The 11,298-nt window shown below is 53.5% G+C and overlaps 1 protein-coding gene across 6 annotated transcripts; it reads right to left on the bottom strand.

Moving 5' to 3' along the window:
- Window positions 1–781: 781 nt before the first annotated feature.
- Window positions 782–11,039, bottom strand: LOC118023968. Of its 6 annotated transcripts, XR_004682962.1 has the most exons (6): window positions 10,852–11,039; window positions 10,688–10,759; window positions 4,295–4,400; window positions 2,671–2,764; window positions 1,622–1,721; window positions 788–820 (listed from the first exon to the last, which is right to left on the bottom strand). XR_004682962.1 is itself a non-coding variant. In XM_035025397.1 (4 exons), exons 1-4 carry the CDS (start codon window positions 6,942–6,944, stop codon window positions 1,715–1,717), a joined length of 318 nt encoding a protein of 105 aa, XP_034881288.1. In that variant the 5' UTR covers window positions 6,945–7,075; the 3' UTR covers window positions 872–1,714. The 6 variants fall into 6 exon arrangements, 2 of the variants coding, with proteins under 2 accessions (XP_034881288.1, XP_034881287.1); XR_004682965.1 differs by lacking the exons at window positions 10,688–10,759; window positions 10,852–11,039 and adding an exon at window positions 6,283–6,353; XR_004682963.1 differs by lacking the exon at window positions 1,622–1,721 and having other exon boundaries at window positions 793–820.
- Between the last annotated feature and the right edge of the window lie 259 nt (window positions 11,040–11,298).

Here is an 11,298-nt window from a genome sequence, read left to right as displayed (position 1 = left end):
GACACATAAACAGGTAGGATAGTGGAATAGCATGGGATGAGCTTCTCTTCCAGATGGGGTGAGAAGCAGATATCCTCTGTTTGCCCTTCCAGACCCCCCTTCACCCCATTCTGTGTCTCAGAGCAAATCTGGGTAGATAGCACCAACCTTAGGACCCCATGCCTCCCCAAGGTAGATGCCAGAAAACTCACTTTCTTAGCCTCTCTTGCAGCCTAGGTACAGCCATGACAGCTATTTTGGGGAACCAGAAAGGAGCCCGAGAGGTAGACGTGGGAACTGAGGTTCTGACAGGGCAAGGGGTTCCTATGAAACCAGGTAGCTGGGGAGGGGAGGAGGCCGGCTTTGAGCCCAGGTGTACTGGATCTCTCAATTTGAGCCCCTCACCGGTTCACGGCCCTCACTGTGGGCAGTTGCAACGAGTTGACAGGAAGAGAAGGAAAAGTTGAGAAGGTCAGCCGGCGTCACACGCTGAGGCCCAGCTTAGCGTTTACCGGGCACCTGCTGTAATCCAGACGTGGCTCTGCCCTTCATAAGCGTGGGCTCACCACAACCCTACAAGACAGGATGAGCAAATCAGGATTCAGAAAAGTTAGGCAAATTGCTTGAAGTCATACAGAAAAGGAGTCAGTATACCCCACCTCCAACAAGAAGACCAACTGAAGGGGCGCCTGGGTGGCTCCGTCATTAAGTGTCTGCCTTTGGCTCAGGTCATGGTCCCAGGGTCCTGGGATCGAGCCCCGCATCGGGCTCCCCGCTCGTCAGGAGGCCTGCTTCTCCCTCTCCCACTCTCCCTGCTTGTGTTCCCTCTCTTGCTGTCTCTCTGTCAAATAAATAATTAAAATCTTAAAAAAAAAAAAAAAAAAAGAAGACCAACTGAAGATGTGTGGGCATATATCCGACTCTCTGAGCACACCCTGAGCAACCTGGGGTCAGGGTCCACATCTGAAACTTTTTTCCATTTCCAGACCAAACCCAGGGCACTCCATACGCTAGGCCCGCAATAAAAACATAAACACTGCAAGAAAGCATGACCAATTTACAGGGTTTTGCTTGAAAAATTTTAGAAGCTCAGAGGCTCTTCCTTCTTACATTTTTTTCTCCTAAATATCTTTCACTTGAAAACTCTCTGAGTCATTCTTTGGATTCATTTTAGTTCTTTTAAAATGGTGGCCTTGCGTGTGTGTGTGTGTGTTGGGGGGGGGCAGGGTGTAAAAAGCAATATTTCCTACATTCTCAGCCAGGACTATAATATGTATCTACCCAGCCTTCTATTTCTCCATTTATCTACCTGCCATCAATCTACCTACACACTTCCAAGCACCCATTCTATTCACTCACTCTCTGGAACCTTCCATTCATTCTTCCATTGATTGATAAATTCAATCATCATCTATCTCTCCACCCCTTCATCCACCAATCCATCCATCCATCCATCCATCCATCCATCCATCCATCCATCCATCCATTCATCCCTTCATCCATCCATCCTTTCATCCCCCATCTATCCATCCATCTCTACCTCCCTCCATCCACAAACACCTACCAAGCATCTCCTTTGCACCAAGCCCTATGCTGGACTCAGAGGCCCTAGAAACAAATAAGACTTGGTCCTCAACCTCACAGAGCTCCCAGTACAGTGGGAGATGGTAGGAAGGGCTGGTTCATTCATTTCTTCTCTCTATGTTCCATGCTGCCTCCCATGGGTCAAGCAGTGTTAGACCCTGGGGAACAAAGATAAAGGAGACAAGGTCCTTGGGCTCCCATCCTAGTGAGAGCAACAGTAAATATGAACCCAGGCAGGAAGTGCGTGTTCAATAATAATTTTGTTCGTCCGCACACGTTTGCTGATGCACCCCCCCCACCCCCCCCGCCGGACCCGGGCTCTGGGGACACCAAGATATGAAAGATTCACTCTTATCCACTAGGAGCACTGTCCAGCAGAGAGTTTGTGCAGAATGTGGTATAAGCTACCATCAGGGTGTGAGCAGGGGTGCTCCGAAGCAGGGAAGGCGGTCTGGGGAGCTTCCTGGGGGAGGTGGGGCCTGGTCTGAGCCTCAAGGACCCACTGGGTTCTGCTGGTTAGCCCCGCTCCCTGGGCTCCCCGCAGCCTTCTTTCCTCCCTTCTGCAGAAGGTGAAGGTCAGACTCAGGGGCCCCCGGACACCCCCTCCTTCCCACTCAAGCAGCTCTTTTGAGGCTAGGACTCAAACCCTGTCTCAGGGCAAGGCCCTGGAGAGCTAGCTGGCCAAAACTTGGAGACTGTCCCACAGTGACCAAGGTCCATCAGTGACATTGAGATTGTTTGTGCAAATATGCTTCATTTTCCTATGCAGTCTTGTTTACAGAAAAAAAACCCCAACTCTGCTAACATGACTTCTGGTGGGGTGTGAAGGGGGTGGCCGAGAGTGTCTACCATGCAGGGCGCCCTGGGGAACAGAGCCATTGGTGCCAGGGAGAGGCGAGGGGCAGAGGTCAGGCTGCAGGTGGCAACAGGGGCCAGGTCACGCAGGACCTCACAGGCCTTAGGAAGGGCTCAGGGTTTGCTGTGAATGGTAATGGAGAGGATTTGAGCTGGACTCCACTGGGTTAAACATAAAATTCAAAACCTCCAGATGGCTCGTGATTAGTTCATCTGCTCATTCATTCATTCAACCAATATTTGAGTACCTACTCGGTTCCAAGCACTGTTCCAGGCACTGGGGAATCAAGGGTGAACGTAACAGCCACAGACCTTGCGTTCTTGGTACCAGCGGGGGACACAGACCCTAAGTCAAATAATCACACAGTGAAATACAATGACAAGTGCTGTCAGGGAAGGCTTCTCCCAGGGGACACGTAAGCAGCTGGTTTAATCATTCAGCCAATGTGTCAGGCATTGTGCTGGGTGAGCAAGGCAGGGACGCAGGCGAGCAAGGCAGACCTAGTCCCTGCCCTCAGGAGATGATGTTCTAGTGGGGGAGACACACCCCAAAACAAACAATAGCACAGTGAGGTAAATGCAGTTGGGGTCCTGGAGAGGGGCTGTGGAAGCAGGGAGGGCTTCCTAGAGGAAGGGGGATGAACAGGACTTAGTGAGGTGAGGGACTGTGTATGGAGGTGAGGGAGGGGCAGGTGGGGTGTCTCTCCTGTGACCCGCTGGACTCCAGGGGCAGGGAAAGGTGGGAGAAGATGCCATAGCTTTGGGCGAAGGTCAAGACTCTGTGGAACGAGGGCCAAGGCTGTGGACCCAGGGAGGCAGAGCGTATGTCTGGGGTGCCCTCTGTCTCTCCATCTCTGTCTCCTCTGTTTCTCTCATTATCTCCGTCTCTGGCTTTCACTGTCAGATACTAACAGGTCCTCGGATCCTCTCGGTGTCTCTTGGCTCCTGTTTCTCTTTCTCTTTTTTTCCACACTCTGGTCATCTTTGCGAGATGTCAGTAAGAGACAAGGACACTGGGAAAAACCTGGGGCGGGTGGGCAGGAAGCGAGGTCAGGGGCACAAGGACAGCTGAGCACAGGGACAGGCGGTGACTGAATGTTCTGTTTTGGAAAGACAGCTCTGGTCGGGGGCGAAGGTGGAAATCCGATAACCTGGCCTAACCCTGCTCCAGCCAGCCCTCTGGCCAGCAGCCCGTGACCTGTGGATGCTGCACAGAATTTTCCCAGAGGGAGGGGACGAAGGGGGAAAATGGCCCACGGGCAGCTTTTCCTCTGCAAGTGGGACCAACAGGAAGGGATGGAAATAAGGGAAGAGCGAATGCCCCGGTGAGACCTCGGCGTGGCCTGCTTGTCTCTACATGCTTTTCAAAGGTTTAACAACTTCGGAAGTGCTTACGTGCGCGCCAGGCACCACGTCCTCGCTAACCCTCCCAAACAGAGCATTTGGGTTTGAGACCATGGACTCTGGAGCCAGACCACCTGAGTCTGAAGGCTGGTTTTGCAAATGCCTAGTTCTGTGACCCGGCATAAGGTCCTGAGCCTCTTTCTTCATGTGTGAAACGGGAAAGAAAATAGCACCTGTCTCATACATGGGAGGTCAAGTTTAATATTAGCTAATACATGGAACAAAGTAAGTGCTCAACAAAATTCAAGTATTTTTATGTCAGCCTTGTGACTGAAGAGCTCATGCTAAGGAGGCAGAGGGAGTCACGTTTAAATCCCTGCTCCACCGCTTCCTAGCTCTGTGACCTTGGTTAGGGCTCATAACCTCTCTGGCTGTCTCTCTTCTTACCTGGTAAGTGCGGATGGTTGTAGGCCTCGCCTCAGTGGTGGTTGAGAGGTTCTATGTGTGTGTCAAGTAGATAGAAAGCACTTACTTCCCAGGTGAAGCTTAGTCTCGAAGAAGTTCATTCTTTTCCTCCATATGTCCAGCAGGCTCCTGGGCTTCAGAGCACCCACGATGTACTGGGTCCTCGACTCTTCCTGTTTGGGAAGGCAGCAGTGGGCAGCTGGAGAGGGAGCGAGCCCCCTGGGGGCCCAAATGAGACCTGACAACAGCCTTCCCGTGCAGGCATTATCAACCCATTTCACAGAGGTGGAAACTGAGGTCTGGAGAGGTAAGTAGGCCGCCAAGGCCAAAGGTTCGTGAGCACCGCTCCTCGGAGCTGCTCTCGACCTGAACTTCTGTGACAACCCCACCCACCGCTTCCTCTGTCCTCAGAGGCAGCTGGGACCTCTACCTCTCTCATACTCTCGGCTTTGTCCTCCTGCCTTGGCATCCCCGGATGGCCCAGAGTGGGCCTCAGAAATGTTGTTGTACCAGACAGAATCTGCAAGCACAAAGGGTTATGCTGTTCCTGAATTAACGCTCCCATCCCTGGCCTGCTTCCTTATCCTATGCCAGCCAGCTGGAGGAAAACAAGAGGGCCATGAAGCCCCAGAGCACCGCCCTCGCTACCAGGTAAAGCAGGTGCCAGGTGCAGGAAGGGACAGAATGGGGTCTTGGGGTCTGGAACCCCAGAGTCCCAGGTTCTCATGCCTGGCTGTGTGACTCTGGCCATGGCACTTCCTCTCTCTGAGCCTCACTTTCCTTGTCTGTAGAATGGGCACAATCATCATAATCTCCACCCCTTTCAGTTGATGTGCCGAATAGAGAAAGCACGGGCATGGGGCAGGTGCTCAGAAAATGACAATTGTCCTTACTATGTGGGAGGGGTGGCTGAAAGCCTTTCCCCCAACCCCAATCCCTCAAGCCCAGTTTGGCTTCTTATGGTCAGTGGTGAGCTCCTCGTGAGGAAGCAGAGTGGGTAAGAGCACGAGCCCTGGTCTTGACTGCCTGGAGTCAAATCCTGCCTCTGCCACCTGCGAGCTGTGTGACCCCCGCTAAGTGACTTAACTTCTATGGGCCTTAGTTTCCCCATTCCTGAAGAGATGAAATAACAGTCCCCGTCTCTCTGAGCTGTTGTGACGATCAAACGGGTTCACAGATGTAAAGGCTGGGATCCTGCCAGGCACACAGTGAGAGCTAGGGAAGAGTTTGCTGCTCTTCAGACCCCGAAGGCAGAAGGGACCTGGTCTTCCACACAATTTACAAAGGCCTCAGGGCCGGGGAAGGAGTGGGGGGGCCGGGGGAAGAATGCCATCTGACCCAGGAGGGATTCTGCAAAGCAAGATCCGTCATATTGGCAAAGGGCTCTGTGCAGGTCCCTCGGGGCCCCAGGGAAGGGCTGCCCCACATCCGTGCTTCCGTGGGAGCCCAGCGCAGCGTTTGGCCTTCTCCATAAGGTGGAAGGATCATCCTTCTAGTTACTCAGCCTGGAACCCTGAACTCATCCCCGATTTCTGGATTTCTGTCACACCTGGTGGAGCAGCGTGGCCCGTCAGCTCTACTTTCTGAACAAATCCAGAACGTGAGGCTCTGGACTTCTCCTCTCCCCACGGCCACGGCCACGGCCACACCCTGGGCCCGGTCATTATCTCCTACGGCCTGGACCGTCGCAGATACCTCCTCCGTAACTGTAGCCCTTCCCTCCTTGCCCCTGCAGTCCAATGCTCCACACACAGCCAGGGCGGGTCTTTCAGAAGCTAGAACCTAGGCCACGCTCTCCTCTGCGCAGGACCCTGCACAGTTCCCATCTGCCCTAGAGAAAAGCCCGAGGCCCTCCAATGACGTGCAAGCCTCGACCCCGTGACCCTCTGCCTTCACTGCTTCCCACGAAACCCCTCACTCGGGCTGCCCCAGCCACACTGGCCCTCTCCTCATCCTCACACAAGCCAGGCACAATCTCAGGGCCTTTGCACCTGCTCCTTCCTCTGCAGGGGACGCTCTTCCCCCAGATAGCCCCCCTGCTCCATCCCGCATTACCCATTAACGTGGATCCTGCTCTCCACCTCCCAAATATCAGCTCCACAAGGACAGGGGCTGGTCTCCGTGCCTTGTTCATTGTCGCGTGTCAACACACACAGGCAACCAATAAACAGGGGTGAATGTGTCACCTTCACCACTGCTGGAGAATGACAGCCAGAGGCCAGGAGAGGCCGGGACCACAACAGGCTCTGGCAGCCGGCTGGGCTGGAGAGGCTGGGGGCCCACCAGGAGTTGGTGGGGGGGAGGAGGAATGGTCCCTCCCAGATGGAGCAGAGATGAGGGGATGGGGACGAGCGTGGGGAGGAGGACGGAGCCCTGCTACCTGGCCTGAGGGTCTGGAAGGATGGAGCTGCCACTGAGTGGGAGGGGGAGCCGGGGGGAGGGGCAGGTTTTGATCGGGGACACGTCAGCTGAGAGCTGGCTCTCAGGGCTTTGCTGAGGCCTGGCCACTGTCCCCGGGGCTCGGGAGCCAGCAGAGTGAGACACGGAGCCCCCGACTTCTTGGCACTTTCTCGAGAACTTGAATGCCCGAGCTGCCACAGACTCACCAGGAAGCCTTGAACCAGCGCGTGCCATCTCTCCCCGGCCTCACTTTTCCCATCTGTCAATGGGATGACAATCCCTCCTCCCAATGCTCTGGTGAGCCCCAGTGATCTCATGCCTCTGAAGCGCCTGGCACCCGGTGGGCGCTTGACCAGAGCTCATTTGTCCCCTGTCCAGCCCCCAGGCCGGCTGCCCCCCAGGGGATTGTGCTGTAAGCATTATTTTTAACTGTGGCTCCAGCAAGCTGGGCAGTGGCCCTGAAGGCCGCGGGAAGACCACAGGGTGAGCAACATCCCAGCTCCCTCGATGCCAGGAGGCCGTGGCATGGAAACATCAGGGGAGGCCACCCTGGGCCCAGGCTTTGGTAACCCTTTATACGGAATTATGTCACGTCACCCGGTGCTGTTTATAAACAGCACTGACCTTTCCCAAGCAGGGGACTGGGGGAGGGGGCTGCAGTCCAGTCTCCCCGCCCCTCACCCCCAGCCCGAGCTGCTGGGGGCCCCTCCCATCAGCCCTCATTCACAGAGCAAACTTGGGGCGGCTGGCCTCTGGCCAGACTTTGCCTACTTGTTTCAACACCTCTGAGCATTTTGCAGCTGACCAGCCCTGGGGTATTTTTAAACATTGGCCTCGGCCAACCTCTTTGTCACATTCCAGTCGGGGCTTGGATTTAGTGCATGTCCCAGTTTAGGGTAGTCCGGGGGTGGTGGTGGGGGGGCAGGATTCGTTGACAACAAACATTTAACAAAATTCCAGGACCTGTAGTCCTACTGTGTGCTGGGCCTTGTAGCAGGAATGGAGAGGCCCCAGGTGACCTCACGGTTCTCAAGGTGGTCCTAGTCTGTCGAGGACACTGTGACTGAGGCTAAGTGGAGGCTAAGACAGCAATGACAACTCAGATGTCTACAGAGCCCAGCGGGTTACGTAAATGAGTGAAGGGGGCCCTGCGGGAGGTGACAGGGAGGGGTGGGAGCTGCCGTGGACCCATCGGAAGGGGGAGGCTCCCCCTCAGTTCCGGCCTCTGTCAGCCCAAGAGCATCAAGACCAGTATGCCCAGACCTCCGACTTCCCCAAAGAAGCTGCGAACCTAGGTTTATGTGGAATTTCCTGCAAACATTTCTTGACTTTTAAATGTTGGCAACAAATTTTTTTTTAATGTTAAAAACATTCTGAGAGCCAAATGAAACCCGTTTGTGGGCTGGACTCAGCCTACAGAGTCAAGTAGATAGAAGCAAACAGTTTGTGCCTTCTGATACAAACAGATGCATTAGTAAAAGCTCAACAAACTCAGGCTGAGCACCTGCTCTGAGCTCCTTCTACTATTCCAGGCCCCAGGGAAACAGCGGGGAACAGGATGGACAACATCCCTGTCCTCGCTGCTGTATTTCCAGGGCTGTGCCCGGGCCGGCTTGTCCTGACTTGTGAATCCTGCAAGCTGGTTGTTAAGACACAGACATCATTAGGAATTAAATTATATGAACTTACAATTAAATAAATTATCATCCAAAACAGAGGTAACAACGACTCAAACTTACCACTCTCTAATTGTTTCATTATTGTCTATATTCTCAAGCTTACTCACATCTATTGCATCTATTATATCATACAATATCACACTGTTAATATGATGGAAATAGTATATAATGGCAGGGCGCTACGCATCTCTCCTCAACTCCAAGTTCAATGAATTCATGTTGAAATTGGTCATGGTGGGAGTATTTACACCACAAAAATTGGCAAAGGTAAAATCAGAGCTCCCCCTTGCTGAGAGCCAGTTGTTGAACATTTAGCAGCAGACCAGATTAAGACAAATATACTGATAATATGTAATATGTCAGATAATAATGCCTACAATGAAGGAAAATAAAGTAGGTAGAGGGTTTGGTGGTGATGGAGGGGAGTATTTTAGATGGGCAGGCCAGGAGGAGATGATACTCGAGCAGAGACCTGAATAAAGTGAGAGAATGAGTCAGACAGATATCTGGCAGAAGGAGGTTCAGACAAAAAGAACAGCAAGTTTCTGCCTGGGGGCAGGTACAAGCTTGCTAGTTTGGGACAGGGAGGAGGCAAGTGTGGCAGGAACAGAGTGAGGGAGGGAGGGTAGGGATGAAGCTGGGAGGAAGGCAAAGGTCAGATCATACAAGGTCTTATAGGCCACGGTGAGGAGGAGGATTTTTACTTTAAGGGAGATAGGAGTCCTAGAGGGTTTTGAGCAGGGGAATGGCAGACTTAATTTATCTTTTAAACAGTTTCCTCTGACTGTGGTGGGTGGAGTGGAATAAAGCTGGAAACTGGGAGAGTAGGGAGGAGGCCAGGATCACATTCCAGGCAGGTGAGGATGGTGGTTATAAAGGTGACAAGAATACGGATTCAGAATGTGTTTGGCAGTCAAGTCAAGAGGACTTCTGATGAATGGGATGTGTGGGGTGAGGGAACAGGGAGTCAAATATGCTCCCCAGGTTTTGGTCTGAGCGCCTGTGGGGGGTGGGGGGACACCATCTCCTGAGATGAGACTAGAAGGCGGGACCAGGACCTAGGAGGGTAATCGGAGGGCTCTGTTTTGTGATGTTTGGAGGGGGTGGTACCCAGGCGGAGGTGTCAACTGGCCAGTTGGGCACTGGAGTCCGGAGCACAAGGTAGTTCTAGAAGCAGTGTCTTTCTTTTGCTACAGCACCCCCAAGCCAGGGGAAATGCTGCTGGGGGTTGAGGAGGGTTCTGGGAAGGCCTTACACTGAAGAAGTTGTAAAGTTTAAGGAGAGGCATCTGGCAGGTGGAGAATGGAGGAACAGCAATCTGCAGGAGGGAACAGCAAGGGGAAAGGCCAAGTATAACCTTTTTGTAGAATGGTGTGGGAGGGAAGGCCAGGGTGGGAGAGGAGGCTAGAGAGGCAGAAGAGCAGATCTGGGAAAGGGCTGTTTGTTTTACCAAAGGAGGCTGGAGGGTGCCCTCAGGGTGCTGGGGTGAATTGTGAGCAGGTGTAGGCCACAGAGAGCACCTTAGGAAGGAAACGCTTCATCCCCTTCTGCCCTTACGTATGTTGCATGGGATTCAGAGCCTCCTGCGCCCTGCTCCCAGCATACACAGCAAAACCCCCTCCAAGTCAGCCGGAGCCTTGGCCAACCCAGCCAGTGTCTTGGAGAATTTATGCCAACGAGCCAGGAAAATAAAACAACCCTGGGGGGAGGGAGGAGGGTTAAAAAAATATTCTGGAACCTTTGGTTTCTGGATTCCCATCATGCAGAAGGACCAGACGTTCACTTCCCGGGACTGAGGGATGACCGAGGTGACCAAGGCATGGCAGGGAGCTCGGGTGTTTACAGGACCTTTGTGACCATCCTCTGGGAAGAGGCACTGGGGACAAGGGGTCTGTCCCTGGGACTTGGGGCCCACCCTGTCCCCAGTTCGGGTCTGAGTTCAAGGCAGGCTTTTCTGCCACATACTTGCTGTGTGATCTTGGGCAAGTCATTGGTCTTTCTGAGCCTCAATTTTCTTATCCATACAAAGGGCTAATAATGGCATCTATAACCATGTCACTCACCTGCGCCCAGCAATTACTAGGGATGAAGCTGAGATAACATAGGTCAATAATTGAGCCCAGGGCCTAGCTCATGATACGCTCCCAATAACTGTCAGCTGTCAATCATTATTAGTAATGCTATTATTAATTACGAGCGCTTACTTATGCCAAGCTTTGAGATGCACACACTACCTCATTCAAGCCTCATTCCCTCCCTGGGAGTGAGGATTATTATCAATTGCATTTTACACAAAGGGAAACAGAGCCTCCCTGGACAGTGGACCAGGCTTGCCCAAGTTAAAACTGCTAGTGGGGGACACAGCTGGGATTTGAACTTACATCTGCCCTCAAAATGTGTTCCTGTGTTCATTCTGGGTTCTGTCTCCTGTGAATCAAACCAGGCTCCAGAATCTGGGGAAAGAGTAGTTCGTGTGACCCTCGGCATCCATCCACACCAGTGGGCCCCCTGCCTTTCCCAGAGCCAGCCAGCTCAGACCACACACATGTCCTAGGGTGTAGACAGGACACGAATGATGGCTGCCCCAGGGCAGGAAAGGGCCTGGAGAAGCAGAGCCCTAGGCCAGCCTGAGGCCTTCCTCTTGAATCAGGAGTCCAGCCGGGCACCGGCGTCCCATCAATAAACGGGCCCAAAAATAGCTTGCTGGGCCCGGCCAGGACAAGAGGACCAGGACGTCCCGTTCCCACTGGCTCTGGCCGGAGAGTGACCGTGTACTTGGCCTTCCCCATTGGAGGCTATTGGAAGGGAGGGCAGAGCTCATCCTGCCTGAGGACTCATGGGAATAAGCTGGGCACCAAACCTCCCGACCTGGGCACAGCGGGGCTTCTGGAAGGCACCGCTGGTGAGGGAGATGGCTTTGGGGGCTGGGGGGGTGGTTGGACTGGGCCTCTCCTCTTAGTAGGCAGCTTCCCGGGACGTTCAGAGTGCGGTC

This window comes from Mirounga leonina, unplaced genomic scaffold (assembly GCF_011800145.1).
Source record: "Mirounga leonina isolate KUSES-001 unplaced genomic scaffold, KU_Mleo_1.0 Mir_195, whole genome shotgun sequence".
Classification (NCBI taxonomy): domain Eukaryota; kingdom Metazoa; phylum Chordata; class Mammalia; order Carnivora; family Phocidae; genus Mirounga; species Mirounga leonina.
The sequence above is the reverse complement of the archived record's forward strand: the minus strand, read 5'-3'. Positions and strand labels throughout refer to the sequence as shown.

Bases quoted from the DNA above. Each gene is read 5' to 3' on its own strand.
- LOC118023968 (XM_035025396.1), bottom strand. From the start codon at position 6,944: ATGAGATCACTGGGGCTCACCAGAGCATTGGGAGGAGGGATTGTCATC. The intron at 4,401-6,833 runs GTGAGTCTGTGG...CTTCCCAAACAG, and splicing joins CGCTGGTTCAAGGCTTCCTG to GAAGAGTCGAGGACCCAGTA. The intron at 3,443-4,294 runs GTAAGTGCTTTC...CACCCGCCCCAG, and splicing joins GACTAAGCTTCACCTGGGAA to GTTTTTCCCAGTGTCCTTGT.